The sequence below is a fragment of the Lagopus muta genome, chromosome Z (genome assembly GCF_023343835.1).
Source record: "Lagopus muta isolate bLagMut1 chromosome Z, bLagMut1 primary, whole genome shotgun sequence".
Lineage (NCBI taxonomy): Eukaryota > Metazoa > Chordata > Aves > Galliformes > Phasianidae > Lagopus > Lagopus muta.
Genome location: NC_064472.1, coordinates 7,960,978 through 7,978,351, shown reverse-complemented (window position 1 = coordinate 7,978,351; position 17,374 = coordinate 7,960,978). Strand labels below are relative to the sequence as shown.

General features: G+C 40.4%; 1 protein-coding gene across 2 annotated transcripts in view; it reads left to right on the top strand.

Moving 5' to 3' along the window:
* KIAA1328 (KIAA1328 ortholog) overlaps window positions 1–16,823 on the top strand; it is a 180,347-nt gene extending 163,524 nt beyond the window's left edge. Inside the window, exon 11 of one of the 2 annotated variants that reach the window (XM_048932498.1) lies at window positions 12,419–16,823. In XM_048932498.1, the coding sequence (XP_048788455.1) occupies window positions 12,419–12,632 (214 nt within the window). In that variant the 3' untranslated portion in view covers window positions 12,633–16,823. The remainder of the gene's footprint in view (window positions 1–12,418) is intronic. The other variant, XM_048932497.1, reaches the window with a different exon arrangement.
* Window positions 16,824–17,374: the final 551 nt, after the last annotated feature.

The following is a 17,374-nucleotide window of genomic DNA, read 5'->3' as shown; positions in this document are numbered from 1 at the left end:
TTTTTTTCTGTAGGGTGCCTTCTAACTTGGAACTTGCACAGTGTCAAGCCTATTGAGCACTTGTGTCCCTATCAAGCTCGCAAAGATGCCACCCGTTCTGCCACACAGCATGGTCTTGTGCCAGCTGTGTGCAACTCCATGCCTGCGATCACCCCTCTTTGACATGCTAAACCAAGCACCACCAACACACTGCGTTTTTTTACAGCTGTTCTATCTCAGTGGCTTCTCTTGAATTATGTATCCTCATCTTTGATGTATGAAATCTCAGCTGATTTAGAGATTACCCCTGAGAGTTGAGCAGCGCACCTGGAAATGAATGGAGCATCAGATAGTCCCAACCCTTCCAACACAGAGCAGGAGGTTTAACAGTGCAAAGCAGGAGGTTTTACAGCAATTGGGTACTGGAATACAATTTTTATGGGAGTGTTGTCTCATCAGGTATGGTCTGCACCCAAGCAATCAATACATTAGGATGCTGAGAATTCAAGCTCAGTTGCTGTGTTTGCTCACAGGAAAAATGGAATGAATGTGATTTAAGAAAGAGCTGATGTGTAAGGAGGAAGTAGGTGGTTCTGTTTGGGGTAGGCACCAAGGGCTTCATTAGATAAGGGACCCAGAACGGTGTGTGCCTCTCTCTGGGAGGTGAGCTGAGCAGTGCCAGTTAGTGCAGATCTGGCTGGAAAGTAGTTGCCGTCTGATGGGAGGCATCTGAGTACTTGATGAAGGAAAAAGAAGCTACTGAGCATAAACTACAAATACAATGTCAGCAAAATACAGAATCATATGATACGTAAAACTTAATGGCTGTACCCTATGAAGTATACTGAAGTTTCTTCAGAAGGAGTTGTGGTCACTTGCTCCCAGCAGAGATTAGACATTAGATGAACTGCAGGATTCTATTAATTTCTCTTATCCTAACATAAGTGTTGTAAAAGATTGTGCCAGTCGCTATGCCATTACAATTAATGAGGTTTTATCAATTAAGATCTCAGAGCAACAAGCAGAGCTCAGGTTTGTGGCGTAGTCTGGCCAGAAGACGTGCTTTTCACAAGGCAAAATACGTCCATTCTCTGTATTTTAACTATTACTCTACTTCAAATTTAAATTCCTCTGGATTTCTTGGCAGCTTCAGCCCATTACCTCCTCATCACAGTATTTGGTGAAGTGACCTTTTCCTCCTGGCTCTTCTGCATCCAGCTCATGACCAGAGAAGACCAGGACACTATTTTCTGAAAAATGTGCTTTTTAAAGTCAAGTCTCTGACCGTCACTTTCTGCTCACTACTCGGTTACTTCTGTCCTTTCTTTTTCTCTTCCTGTTCCCCATCAAGGGACTGCTAACACACGCACCCATGGATCAGGAACTGGAAGATGTTTGCATTTACCTCTGGAGTGCAATTCTGACTGATGGGTTCTTATCAGGGTTGCCAAGTCCATCCATCCAATTGTCTATTTCTGTTTTGAACACCAAGCAACCATAAAGTTGAAAACCACGTTATATTTTTGGAATCTGAAATTTCAGACAATGCATTTATGAATTATTTATGGGAAATGTGTTTTCAGTAATGTGCGGCATAAAATGGAATGAATGCGTATCCATACTTGCCCTGAACTCTGCAAAGTGCATGCTAATAAACAGAATGATAACCTACCATCACTTTTGCCCTGTAAGATTTACAGTGCAAGCACTTTTTTGTGTGGTTTAATTCAAGTCAGTTTGTCAACTTAAAGCTCTAGTGTTTTGTTTTAAAGTACAACTTGGTGAGTGATTTCCTATTACTTATAGAAATCTAACTGCTTTTTCCCCCTATTTCAACCAGAGTTAGTGTCTGTAAATTTTTCTAGTCATGCTGGCATAAGGCCACGCTAAGTTATGCTTTAATTCACAATTAGAAGGCAGTGGCAACTGTGCAGAGCAGCAAACCTCTCATTTAAAATGGCCATTATACAAGATCATGATTCTTCAGAATGATTAAGCTATTGAAGAATAATTAAGATATCTGTAGATTTTCAGTCATTTAGAAGTGCCGGGCTTATTTAATTTTTTCAAACCTCCCTGAAACAGTTTTTTTCTGTAATGACAGCAATACAGGACTCTATATTATCACAAGTTGGTGTTTACTGGTATCTGAATTGTCTAATGGTAACTTGTTTTCACTGATACAGCTGACAGGGCAGAGATAATTAAGAGACAAAAGAATCTGAGTGCTAGATTTTGCTATTAAACACTCCATGCCACAGCAGAAGAAATTAAGCTGACAAGCAGGAGGCGAAGTATAATACAGATCCACAGGAAGAGTTGGTGCTTAGGTACAGCAATTGACTGTGTATAAAATATTTCACCAGGATAGAAGGAAAAAAGAAAAGAAAAAGGTAAAATAAATAATTTCCAAGCATTCACTGAGGCATCTCATTTCCAAGGTGTCAAATAGGGGTTTTGCAGTACCTATTCATCCTTACACAACAAATTGCAGCAGACAGGGAAGTAGCCCAGCCCCAATGAACAAGTGGCAGAACTTCCATTGGCTTCCATAGGGTCACGATTCCACCCCAATATATACTTAAAACTACCACAGCCCTGATTTTGCTCCTCTGCTCAATGAGGTTTTAAATCTTGCACAGCTAGTAGCGGTTCTTGCCACAATGCTTAGAAAGTCAATGAAAGCTCACAGTTCAGTAACTAAATGACAAAGTAAGAAACTTTGGAATCATAAAATGGTTATAAATGCTTGACCTAAAACTCTGCAGATCTTCCAGTGACTGTACAATTGAAGCAAAAAGTTGATTTATTATCTGGCAAGCAGGGAATTTGGACTGAGCTTGTGAAGAAAGGCAGATAGCCAATCCATGTAAATGATTATGGACTTTGCAAGCAGATTTTTTTTTTTTTTCCATTCTTTCCCCCTGTGCCATGCCCCTTAAAATTATTTTTTTGTTAAGTTATTTAGTACCTACAAAGTACCTGCAAAGTTCTAGCCTCCGTATGGGGGCATTTTCCATGCTATTCTGTCCTAGCTTTGCTGAAAGCACAGTAGGAAAAAGAGATGAAACATGAAAAAGAAATCAAAACCAAGGAGCAAGACCTGGAACGGTAGAGTGGAGGTGCAGAATTTCATTGTACCATACATATGCAAACCCTTTGTCAGGGGCTTTAGCACATTATAAAAGAAAAAGCACAATTTTAAAGATGATTCATTGAATTAGAGCTTGCTTTGAGGGGAAAAATGCTTGGGGCCAAACTTGTAAGAGCAAAAAAAAAAAAAAAAAAATTGAGAAAAAAGGCTGTTAAGGCAGGAGAAGTAGGGGGATGAGGTATGGCAGAAAATATGATGACAGCTTAGTTTTGGCCCATAACAATAAAGGGTGAAGATCTTGCAGGAGATATGCTGTGATGACAGAGTGCTTAAAGGGAATAAAAGCTAAGCATGCTCTGAAGTGCAAAGTTATTATGTAATATCACGGCAGAATCAGGGCCTCCAGTGCTGAACATAGACTGAGGTTCATTTTCTGATCTGAAGAGCTTTCAGACTTGATGAGACAGAAATGGGTGTGTGGGAGGGGAGAGAAGGACAATACAAACAGAGTGATTGCAGAGGTGGTTGTTAAACTCCATGGTAGTTCCATGGTTCTGTAATTTCTTTCTTTTATACTAAAAACTTCATTCTAAATTATTCTTCTGTCACTAGCAGATATGATTTAAAAGGTTTCTTTACTTCCCAGCACTCAAGTCTTTGTTCACTCTCCCTGTTCCAGAATTATTACAACCTCAGTTATGCCAATTCAGCTGCCTGCAGCTATGCCTTAAAAGAAACGATCTGTGTTTTTTGTTGTTTTTTAAGTACTAAAAGCACACAGAGACAAAAACAATAAAGCAGTCCTTTCAGTTTGACAGGTTGGTAACATGGCAGCAAAGCCTGAGTGAAAGTCCGGTGAAAAAATAACATAAAAGGCTGAGTTACCAGGAGTAAAAAGGTAGGGGAACTGAGGGTTGGGAGTACTGAGGCAGACTGTGGAAAGGTGAGAAAGCAGGTGTTAGTCTCTGACTATCGGTAAGTGAAAATGACCTGTTTAGCAATGAGAAATGAGAGCAGCAGTAACTCTTATTTCAGTAATAACAGCCGGTTGGATGTTATCATAGGTGAAGCCAGGGTGAAAACTGCAAAAGAAAAATCTCTTATCAGCTCTGACTTAGGACAAAAGTTTGAGATGCTGATGTGGATCTCAGTATCCTGTAGCATACCGTCTCTGCTTGGCGTGTGAAAGACAGGGTTAAGCCAGCAGTACTCAGCCTCTTTAAAGACCAGGCCCTCTGTAGCTCTTTACTACTGTCCCATAGTGCTGCTGAGCATAGCTCATTTTGGTTAGTGAGGATGTGTGTCATTACCAAATGCTGCTGCTTTTCTCCATGTTCTCCCATGCAAAGGCTCTGATGCCTTTTGCCTGAAGATGTAGGGATAATAGTAACCCTACAAAATGAGGCATTCCTTTCACTGATTTGCAGGTCTTACAGCATACAGCAACATGTTACGCTGCAGCGTGTCACACTAATTAGGAGGGGCACAAGAGCCATGAAATGGCTGCAAAAAGGCCGTTGGCTGACTGTTTGACTGTTGGAGAGAGCTGGTCTCCTTTTGGCTTCTGTGTAATCACACCAGGGGAACGTGGTTCTGGTCTCTGGGTGGTGGCTTGCTAGAAATACACTGATAAAGACAGGAGGAGAGTGGCAAAATCTGTTGCTGTGCAAGAGGTATTGATTTATGAGAGAAGATTAAAATATGTGTGGCTCAGATAAATGTTGTCTGAGACTGGAGCAGAAGGGAGGAATGTAATGTTATTCAAATACTTAAGGAGTATTTGCACCAAAAGTGGAGTGTGAAACTGGGAGGAAGAAGAAACCTCTTTGCCTATCTGTAGCTGAGTATCAGAAACGTGTTCATATAGTATGTTCTTATATGCATTGCATAGTTTTTCCTCCTACCAAACTCCAAAGCAAAAATCTGTGCAACTGTCTGCTCTTTTGAATGGTTACTCTTACAGGTGGTTGTGGAGTTGGATCACCGAATCCTTACCAAGGCCCTTTAGGTTATGCTGTAGCCTATAAATAAGTAATAATGGTAATGATAGCATGAGATATATTTGACTGTGGAATGGCCTCCCAAGGAGAATAGCAAGGGGCTGATTGTTAGCAAAAAGTGTTAGGAAGCACACTGTAGGGAATTGTTCTCCGTCAGCGGGGAGATGGCTGGATGATCTAATAAGTCTTTTCCTTCTCTAGGTTATGATTCTGTGAAAACTGCCTCGGAGAATTCTTTAAAGTCTCTGATACCATAAGCTCTCTATTATGTGGGTGTGGGTTTTACAGCACTCCGGGAGGCTTTTGCTGAGGACATTGTAAATATATTCTGTTTTACACTGTGTGATGTATTTTAAATAAAAGACTTAGATCTTTTTTTAATTGCTTTGAACTATTCTTCAGTCTGATCTTTTTCTTTAAGAATTGAGAAACTTTGAGATACTTTTGGAAAATACAGACCCATTGTAGGCAACCTGGAGTTGTCCCAACCTGGAGTTGTTTTAAATAAGTACAGCACTGCTTAATTTGCCTCCTCCTGTTTCCCATGGTGAAGTGTCAATTCTGAGTCCCAACCCACATGAACGTGAAATGAGAATCTTGGGCTAACTGGCACAGTCCCATTGTCTCTGATTCCTTGTTTAATCTTTTTCATCCTCTTGATGCCTTAGGCTCGAAGATTGCACTTCACTGTGTTCATTTCTGGGAGGTTTCAGCATCTTGAGGAGTCAATACAAGGGATTATCCCCCAGGGTGTTATTTGGTCACTGAAGATCAGGTCACATGAAAGGCAAGGTCCCCTATCTTGGCTTTCAGGGAATGACTGCAAGATCAGTTTCTCTTTTCAGCTTTCATTTCCTATCCAACTAGTTTCTGGTGTTCATTGATATGTTCATCTCAAGCTTGCTGGGCCAGATAGCATGATGGGTAAAACCTGGATTATACTCTGTACAGCAGGGAGGGAGAGAAGGAAGAATGAAGGTAAGACCTCTGCAGAGGTAAGACCTCTGCTTCATGAAACAGGAAATCTAGAGACACAGAGAGGGTCCACTGAACATAATATATTTGGATTCTCAAAAGGCCATTGCCAAGACTCAGCATTAAGGCATCCAGGTTTATGCAGGATTAGGGGAAAGTCCTTCTCTGTATTTACTGCTGATTTTGTGATAACAGGCAAAGGGACTTAATATTTATTTTTCATGATGAGGAAGAGTTGGTAGCAGGGTGTTTCAGTGTCAGAATGGTTCTTCATCGGTAAATTGGAGCAAGAGGTGAACAGTGAAATATTCTGGATTACCTAATGTTTTTAGATGGATAACCTAATGTCTGTAGGGTTCTTTCAAGTAGTCAAATGTCATGCATATGGCAAGAAACTCCAAAAAAGAATAGTCAACAGTGTGCCTATTTGATACTGAACTCAAGAGCTATTTTTTTGCCATTTGTGAAGTCAGAGGCTCCTCAGTGCTCCACAAAAGCTTGTAGATACACAGGCCTTGGTGTACTTGCACTTTGAGTACTCCTGGTCTCTGCCTCTCAAGCAAGAGATTGTGGATGCTAGAAAAGATGCATGGGACAATTAAAGTGATGAAGGGGATGGAGCAACTGCTGCACCAAGAGGGACTGAAAAGCTGTTGACACTGGATAGGAAAAGACTGAATGAGAATACTAACAAAGTTTGCAAAATAGTAAAGATGAGGGATAAATTTAAAGTGTAACTGTTGTTCATCAGATGCTATCACATAATTGCAGTCAATCCTTAAAAAGCGTTCAGTGAAACTAGAGGACATGCAAGAGGGTGTCCTTCTATAGCAGCAAACATCTTATGCTTGCTGCCACAGGATATTGCAGAAACTGAAGGATGAAAAATAATTCGGACAGATTTGTGAACAACAGACTGTTGAAATGACAGCCAGGAATGTAATGTCCATCATCCCTAGTGTGAGAATTGTGGACACAAGAATAAAGATGGCAGAAAGCAGCTAGGACTTGTTTGGATGGTGCTCAGCCTTTTTTCTACAGAGCTTGGCTTAGCTTCTGGATGGGTAAGGAGTCAATACAGCTGGTATTTTCCATATGACCTCACACTGTATTGCTAGTGTGTTGTCTTCAGGTTTTGGGGTTGTTTGACCACTGAGGCCATTTCCCTATCTGCATGTGTATTGTCTGCTGTGGAAGCTGCTTTTATTTGCCCTGTTTATTCCAATCAAGTAGGGATTTGACATTTGCTTTATAATAGCAATAAGCCTGGTTTCCTTTTCTGTAAAATGGGTCTTTTCCCTACCCCTTGAATGTGTTTTTAGCCGTATTTAGCATTTGTAAAATGCTTGGAGGCAGATGATGTTTTATGAATACAAAATAGTGTTGGGCTTTGTACTTGGGCACAATACTGTACCGTAATTCAAAGGCAATTCATGTAACATTAGTAAATCACTTTGAACTTTATGTTGAAAATATAAGCAGTAGTATAAAAATAAACCTTTTTATTTCCTCTGGTATATATAGTTAAATAAAGTAAGCCTATATAGCTACTAATCTCCAAAACCGTATTGCCAGTATGCTTTGTTGAAATGCCATCACCTTGCAGAAGAGACATTCTGTGTTTTGTACACATTTATGGTTGAAGAATAAATTTTCAGAGACTGTAAATGAAAAGATATCTCTGAACATAGTGATCAAATAATATCTGACAGTGCTTGTTTGAAGAAATATACATATATCTCACTGCTGGAGTATTTATGACTCTAATAAGTTTAGTTATTTTGCCTCATGGGGAAACTCCTGCTCCTCCAAATATCAAGCTTGTTTGGTGTTGTGCTGTTTTTACAGGAAGGAGGGAATGATATTATTAGTTAAATGGGACCGCACAAAGTGGAAATACAATAGAGTGATTTAAAAATTGTACAGCATGTAAGAAATATATTTTACCAGCAATGGGAAATAGAGAAATATTAAAAATTCAGTGACATATCCTGAAAGTCTAAACAAATGAACGAACATCTCTGTTCAGGTGGTTGATACCAATATGTGCTGATGTTCCCTTCAAAAACACCATTTTCTCTAATATTCTGACCATCAGCTGAGTTCTGTGCATCATTCAGCATCAACTGGCCATTTTGTAGGTACCATACATTGCAGGACCGCTGCCTCCGGTCGCCCCGTGTTTTTTTTTAAGTAGAATGCTAAATGGTTTCAGGTGATTTCTCAGCAACCATCCTAGGAATAAGTGGTCTTATGGTTCCCAGAGCAACAGCCACATTTGCTTTTGTCATAAAGATGCGCACGCTTTCCTTCCCATTCCGGTCTGAAGCACGGCACAAAGGACGATGCACCTGTGGATGCTCAGAGCGCTGTCTCCCTGCTGCACAAGCAGTGAAACAGAAATGCAGTGGAGTGTGTTTATTTTTATACTATTTTCTTCTTTAAAACCGGGACATTCAGAGAGCTGCTCTGAATCACAGCACTGTCTGCTGTTTCTTGTTACCGTAGCGATGGACTACAAAACTCTTGGACATGGAGTGTTTGAGAACTTTACTAGATACCGACTTAATTAGAAGCTAATGCTGAAAGTTTGCAGTATAATTTCCTCAAGCACTTCAGCAGCTGAGGAGACAAATTTCCAGAAATCTGTATTAATTGTACACAGGAGATTAGGAGAGTACTGTAATCATGCTGTGCAATGCCTGACCAGGACACAGCGCCGCACTGAGACAGCTACAAGGTTGATCCTTGTTACCTGTCTCTCAGACAGATTTGGAATCTCCATGCTGCTCTGTATGCAGCTTTATTTGGGGTTTTACTTTGTACATTAAAAAGAAAGGCCAATTTTCTTCACTGTGAGAAGAGCTTCTCTACTTACCTTGGTCTGTTCTCTTTGCATCTGTTGCTGCCTTCTTTGTGTGGTCCTGCCTTCATTACGCTTTGCACATCTACTGATCATGTTCCCTCTCCTGGTGGAATTTATGAAAACTGCTTAGGCCTATTTTCTCCAAAGCCTAGCAGCTACATGACTTCTAGCCCAAGCTTTCAGACTTGCATGAACTTTATTATCCCATCATGAAACACATAAATTTTCAGGTTCATGACAATTACATGAAAAAATGTGCATGGGGAAAATGCCAAAGCCAGGCTTAGAAAAGATGTTTTCCAGTCGGTTATGATGTACTTGCTGACTTTCCAGTAAACTAAAAAATGTAGCAAAAGGGTAAAGGCAGACTGAATTATCACTGTTTTTGAAGGGACAGTTGCCTGTCTCATTTCCATGCTGCTAAAAGGGCAAAACCCATAAAATAAAATGTACATAAGTGTCTATGTCCACTGATAGGACATTTCGTTGTTTGGCTGAGCGTCCATACATGAGGAATTTCAGTATCTAGCTTAATGTCTGATGCTGGTACTTCTGCAAAACATACGGGATTTTTTCCAATTTGGGAAGCATGAACAGCACTGGGACACTCTTGGCTGTTAATTTCCATAAAAAAAAAACCACTCAGTATTCACAAGCCAAGTTTGCCAGAGCAGTCTTTATGTTTGAAACATTCTGAGTTTAGGTGCCTGATGCTGCAGCTTTGACTTCACTGATGCTACAAAGCGTGATCTTAATCCGTTTTTACTTGCTCATTTATTCAGATCATGGAAGGAATGCACATGCAGTTTTTAGAGAAAGTTTCATTTCAGGAGTTGAGCATTCAGGCTGTGTCTCTTTAAATGTTTGGATACAAATAAACAGAGAGAAAATTGTCTTTGCAAGCTTCAAACCATTCTAGGTCTAGTCAGTTGCCTCCAGCCAGATGCTGTCTGATGTTGCCTAGACAAACTAGGGCAAGCCATTATCATTGGATTAAACACTAAATACCTGCAAGGAGCATTCTCTTTATCAGATAGAGCTCTGTTAGCAGAGTTCATTCACTTTATTGCATATATAACTGTGGTGTCAAATAGACTGATTTACAACACCTGGTCTTTTACATAATCTTCGCTATTTGCTGCTCTTGTAATCTGCCAAATCATTTAGCCTTCCTGATAGCAGAAATGCTGTAAAACTTAGATAAACTTGCAGAAGAAATGAACTCCAAGGTACTGCTGAAATCTAGGGCCTGCACGTTTACTATAAATGCACTGGCTGGTTTGGTTTCTCCCTACCTAATCTGTGATTAAATGTGGCTGCCGGAGAAATTGAAATTTTATGATAGCACTACAGTCAGAGGAGATAAGCATTTGTATGCTGGACTAGATTAATCTAAAAAGTTTTAGGTGTGGCTAATGAAACCAATGTATGTGTTAACTGGTTTTCTTTGGGTTCAAAGCATCTGTGTCTATCTGTATAGACTCATTCCAAAATGTTTTCTGCATGGAAAGTCTCATATGGCTGTGTGCTAGTTTCCACTAGCAGTAGGGCTTGTTCCATTATACATATCTTTAAGTTTTTAGAAGATACTTTCTGAATGCTAATACGAACAGCGGGCATGTATGCAGTGGTTTAGCATGGCTACCTATGTTCTTCTGAAGTTCTTGGCTAGAGTAACTGTAAGGCATCACGTTGGAGAAAGGTTAGCTGTTTGCACAGTCCATTTGAAACAAAATGAAAGCTCAATTTTTTGTTTTGAGTCACTCATTTCTGGCTATTAGGAGTGATTTGGACAGATAGATGATAGAAAGTCATGTAGACAAGTGCAAAATGTGAAAGAATTTTACAAAGTGAGTTTCTGATTGGATGAAATATAAGCTATTATGTCTGGAGGAAACTAATGCAGACTGTTAAATAGAAGAGAGAGCACTGAGATGCAGTTATACTGAGTCAGGCGGTATTAGGAATGATGACCACCATCAAATTGGAAGGAACAATAAATATTAAAGGAAATGAAAGAGTTGACTTTCTGAAGCAATAAGAGCATAACTAACGATTGCCATTAACGTCGGTATTAACCTATCAGTGCCATAGTTAATTCTCTAAGTGTCTCAGTATCTTAGGTTAGCTTGTCATGGTCAGCTTTCTGACTGTGGTTGGCATGTAACTCTCACTGCTGGAGCTAATGAGAGATATTTCACACGGCTTTGTTAGTTCAGGGAAGAGAGTCACTTTAGCTCCTGCTGCGCATGGCAGTGCTGGGCAACACTAGTTGTGCTCTGCCTCTGGGAATTCCGTTGACCTCTGCTAATCTTTCACTTCAGCAAACTGTATTCACACTGGAGAATATTTTTACTTAAGAATCCCAGCTGGCTGATTTAGTTTCATAGTCTTCTCAGTCTCCTCCTCTGCAACTCAAAGCAGGAAACAGCTTGAGATGTTTACTCACACTATAGATGAAGTCTTTCTGCTTACAAGGCAGGGACGTTATGGGGACCAACCAGTTACACTCGTACCTTAGGTTGGGTGCTGTGAATAATGTTCTCTGTGTGTAAGTTATTGAGTGTGTGAATTATTTCAGCATTGGCAACATCAGACAGGTCAGTGCTAACAACAAAATGGAATGAAAGGGATTTTGGGGTAAAACTCTTGAGTGATATCTCTTATATTAGAGAACAGGCTCCCAGGGAGGCAGTGGAGCCAGTATTCTTTAAGACATTTAGGTTTGGACAGGAGAAAATATATTGTAATGATCAATCCTGTGCTGGTATTTAGATCAGGTCTTGTCTTGTGTGAATATTAATAGGAAGCCTGTTTAAAGCAGCTGCCATTATTCAGTGTGTGTTACTAGCTAACAGTGGCTTGCAACCTTCCCCCACATCTGTACTCACACTTAAAGGACAGCCTGAGTAATGTCTAGCACCTTTGCCTCTCATAGTGCCTGAAGTGTTGATTTTGTATTGCCTTGTTTAGATTATATTCCTTCAGTGCTTCCACCAGACAGACTCCATATAGTGCATAGAGATTTACTGGAAGCACGTGTAGTTTGTGGCAATAATAATAAAGTCTCCTGCTGTTTTCAAATCCCCAGGAAACTAAATCAAGTGTAGAGGTCTATTCAAAAAAGTGCAGCATGCATATAAGTCACTTTACCATTACCTGTGTGGGTCCGCCTTGTACCTGTTCTGTGTACTTGGCTGTCATATCTCTGACTTCAGTCCTCAATCTCCGGAGTGTGACTAAGACATTACACACATCAAATGGAAAAGCTGATGAAATAGCTTAAAATAACCCAAGAACCCATGCTTTGCTCACCTCTTTTTCACCACCTCTGTGTTGGTATTCCTCACAGGAACTTAGATAACAGAACTCATTCTGGGCTAATGGACCCCATCAGACAAGTGTAGATCTACTTTGAATGGTGAAGGTGGAAAGGTGGAATTCAATTCCTACATGATGATGTGATGCTTAATGGATCTTCAATTTCTTTGTGTGTTTCTGTAGGTATGAAGCTTCTCTTCTTGACATGGTTCAAGCTATGAATCCAGTATCTGCCCCAGGACACTACTACAGAGAATCCTATGAGAAGAACAAAATGCACACGCCTGGTCGTGTGAATCACAGGTCGTCATCTTGGTGCCAGTCCCCTCGTGATTCCAGAAGCAGAGCAGGAGAGTTAGAAGAGAGACGGCTGCTGGAGGAGATTTTCTTCATTTGACACTGCTCTTTGGTCTACTCCCCTTTTATAGAATTTGTAGTACCTTTTTATTTCTGATCTGTTTGTTTTTAAGTACCATTTTTAAATTATTTGAGCAACAACAGATTGTCTTCCTTCTTCTAAAACACAGTTAATTAGCATCTAGTTTCATTTTGGATTTAGTAATCATGCTGCAAGGATATTTTGGGGATACACCAATCAGAAAGCGTTAAGATTTTTTTTTTTTGAATCTTTCATGTGCCAAGTAATCATTCAAAAATAGAATTTTTTTCATCTACAACATTTTCTAATAGATTGAAGTCACAGTTTTGCCAGCCTCATATCAGAAGTGTATTTCATTATCGATTTTTTGCTCTAAAGCAGTTTGCAAAAACTGCCTAACATTCAAGAGCCACAATGTTCAAAGTAGATTATTTTCTAATTAAACAAGTCTGTTTAAAACCTGGTGTATTACAAAGGTACAAGCACTTTACTACTTTTGTCAATGATTTTGTGATCTACTTTTCCCTTCAGCATTCTGGTATTTAACAGGCTGCATTTTTAGGGGTTATATCATAAGCTCAACTGTACAGCGTCTAATAATATGAACACATGATGTTGCAGGTTAATGTCTTAGGCATCCATTTGAAATACATTCCTCTTTAAATCAGTGCTATTTGACATAGTCTGTGTACTGGGAGACCTAACCCTGAAATAGCAGTACACGGTCAGATGTTGTAGTGGTCCAAAACCTATGTGATGTACTTCTCAAGATGAAATTTATAGCAGTGGTAGGGTAAGAACAGTCTTAAGACATTTTCACTAACTTGCACTATTTTGATCCGGTATCCAGGCTCCATTGTAAATAAGACAAATCAGTAATTATTTCCACCAGCAGCTTGCAATGCACATTTCCCTGCCGGCTTTAATTATTCATGCTATATCTATTTCAGTTTATTTAAATGCACTTCCATCTACTGCATGTACTTGGTTATTTAAAGAAATGTGCAGAATTGGTAAAAATGACTGCAGATTACAGGATTAATGGTCATTTTCTCCACAATGCTGTGTTCATATTTTATTGTAACAGTAGCCACCGGCATGTGTTCCTAGAAATATGAGGCTAAAATACTCATTTTGCACAGTAAAATTGCAGCGAGGGAAAGGTAGAATTGAGCCAATATGGGCAAGTTCTAGACCATTTGCTCCCAAACACTGCTTCGTGGGCCAGTGCGGTTTTTTTGACAGTCTTTTTAGGTAACCGTGCTGATCTTAATGGCAGCGGGTTGCTGGCCTGATCCTTAGGGTGTCACTGCTCCCTGCCTCCAATGTGCTCCCGTGCAGTGCTTGGTACTCCTGTGCTCTGCAAGGAGCTAGCAAGGCTCAGCAATGAGGTCCACTGTGCCCCTCCGATGAGAGCATGCACTATGCAGAGCATCGAGACAGACCCCCTGGCAGCGTCCTGCTTTTATAGCAATGAAATAAAAGGAGAATGAAGGAGGAGATGAACCATAATTCTGAGTTGTTTCACTCAGGATCTGTCTTAATCACAAATTAGGTGATACCTTTTCCATGCATCCCAGCAGGATTTTAAAGGCTGCTCGGAGGAGTTTACAGGAGGGAAGCAGCATTACTGGACCAGAAAATGACTACTGTAGAAAGACCCTGCTTGGTCTGTCCTGCTGTCAGTGAGACAGTGAGTTCTTTCTAATATACCCATCTGCTGTTGAGTTCCCCCCCTGGTTCTTCTCCCTCGACCTGTGAAGGCACAGGTTTGTGGTTAAAGCCCCAAAGACGTAATAGGTGCTCTGACACAAGTACAGCAGCTGGGGCAATAGATTTTCTCACTCAGCATGTTTCTGCTGGACGAGCAGCCTGCTTCTTTAGGAAGGCAGGGAAACGATGGGGAAGGCAGAGAAAAATGTACAAGGAGCAACAGGAAAAGCATAGAAAACCATGAAAGCTATGACCGACACGTAGATCTTAGTGTTTGGGGATTTCTGTGTGTGCAGTTTGTTTTGGTTTTGTTCAGGTTTGGCATGTGTAAAGAAACAGTTCTCTGATTTCAGTCCAATTGCTTCTCTTCTCTTTTCCACTTTGACTGAAACTTTGATTGCCTTTTCTAATAAGTGCTAACTGACCTTTCAAAAAAGCAAAATATAGAAGTAGATCTCTTAAAAGGTGCCTTTGCGTACCCAGTTGAGAACACTGCATGGGAGCATTATGTTCTTTGGTTCTTTGTGGGTGCTGGTATAAAGCTGCTTTAGGATTCCTTATGATCCATTTTGCCCATTAACAATTCTAATTCTGATGGTGACTTTTGACTCAAATCTATATTTTGGTAGTAGCTCTTTTTAAAGTGACATTGTCAGGGTTGCAGGTTCTACACTCAAGGTGCTGTCCATCAGTCAGAGCTACACGGGAGGCATACCTTTATGTAGGCAAGAATTCTCAAATTAAGATAGTTGAAATATCTGATGGATGAAAACCTGCATGTTTTAACTGTCTGTGAGATATGAACCGAGAAGCAAAAGCTATTAATTTGGCAGACCCTGTGAAAAATCATTTTTTATAATGCCGGTTCTTGCTCTAGTTATCAGCAGTACATTAGGAATAGTGTTTAGCAGTCAGTGCAAGCAAAGATATTTTGCCATGAGGCACTACAAAGTTGAAGTTATTAAAACATTTATAGCCTTAGAAAAAAAATCAATGATTGTCAAATAGGAAAGGACAAAATCAGTATTTGGGACTGGGAGGGGAATTGTTTTCCATCTGCTAAAACAGTAGAGGAAATGCTAAAATTAAACTAGCAAAAGCAATCACTTGACAGTGTCCTTTTACTTTTAAGCTCCTGTATTAGGAAGCTGCCGCTGGGGAGATAGTCCAGCCACAGAATGTTTGTCCAGAGTGTTTCCAGTTAACACGCTTCAGCTGCGCGCTGGGCTGTGTTCTGCCTGAGAGTTTGTGGAGGAACGTGGCTCCTGCCAAGGCTGCTGCCCACACCTTCATTTTGTGTTCTTCCCAGGTGGCTCGTGCAATGTGCACTGCGCATGTTTGTGTGCTCACTGCTTTTGTGCACCTTGCACGTGGTGGACCTGCAGCAATCACGCGCTTTCCTCTTGTAGCCTCTGAAGTCTCACTGTTGAACACCATCTTGAACGTATATTTATAAATGTATGTGAGGTCTTAATCTAATAAATTATCTGGGGATTTCATTTAATCTTAAAGACTTCTGTTTATTTGAATGATTTTCAGGTGTCTTTTGTCCGACTCAGATGTAGTAACTGTCATTGATAATGTGTTCCACTTTCCACACCATCATATTATGTGTATTCTGAGTCTTCATCAGCTTGCTAAACCCAATGAGCCCTCTCTTTCTCTCCAGGACATGAATATCGCTGTGAAAATGAGCAAGACTTCTTTCAGAGCTTGAAGTCTAGGGGATAGATCTCAAAAAGAGAGAAGTGGGAAGCCAGCAGCATGCACTGGGACAGAAAGGAGTTAGAAAGTAAGAAAGAAAGGATGGAGATAAGGACAAGAAAGGACAAGAATAACAGGCAGAGAACTGAACCAAAGGATGAGAGAAGCCAGCTCTGAAGGTGGAGAGAAGTTGATAAACGATTATAAGTTGATGAGGGAGAAATGTCTTCCACCACTGGTTCCCAACTGAAGCCTGTGCCCCTTATCCTTTTCCAGATCATGTTCCTGCATCTGGGGAGCTACTGTCCAAAGGATGAATGGTAAATAAGTAAAGGAGGAAATGACCTAGCTTTGTCTGCTCCCCTACAGAAAAGCTTGTCAGAGGAACCACACAGAGAGTAGGAGAGTGAAACCTGGATATAAACAAGGCATGGACTGAATTTCATTGCTAGCAGCAATGGTGGTATGAAATTAGATTACAGAAGAATGTGACAGTGGATATAACAAGAATCTGAATAAGGGAGAAACAAGAAAAACAAAATTTGCAGTGATCCACTGAGCTGTGGAGGTTTGGTGCTAAGGAAGGAGAGGAAAGGGCTTAGCTATGCTTGAAAGAGACTGAGCCTGAGATATCGAAAAGTATCCCTTGAAAGCACACATGAGCCCAGGGTTAAACTCCAAAAGTTGCAACAGAGATTTTTTGAAATACAACCTCCAGTGGTGTTTCAGTTTGTACCATCTGAGGGCGAGAGAGCACAGCCTGGTTAGTTAGTAACCTCCTTTTTCACTGTAACCAAATTTATGAAATTGTGTGCTAATTAGTGTATGATTTATAAATTTACATAACTGTGCTGCTACATAAGACAACACAGAATATTGAATGAGGTGATTTAAACCTCATTCAGAACAGAAGCACTGAAGTTTGCTCTGACTGGATGTCTGTTCTCTGGAAAATGCTTTCCCAATACACAGTTGCTCCCCACATCTCTTAAGTCTGAACTGCTCATGGTGACAATAAATGTTTCACTGTAATGTGGCACCATGCAGCTACCTTGAGGCTCTTTGTCATGGCTGTAGCAGGGTTTTCACTGTGGTGCTTGTGGAGGGTGTCTAGAAGCAGAAGTCCCCTAAAAAAAATAGCAAGAAACCCAACTTGGCCTGGTTACAATTGGCTAATGACAATTCCTACAGTTGTTGACAGGGATTGCTGTTGTGTCCCAACAACAGCAAGAGCTTGTCTGAGGAATGGTGTTTGATTCCCAGCTTGGAAAAGCCACTTTTGCCTTCCCGTGCATGCTCTCATTTAACAGAAGCTGAGACTCAAACCTTATGTATTTTCAGGC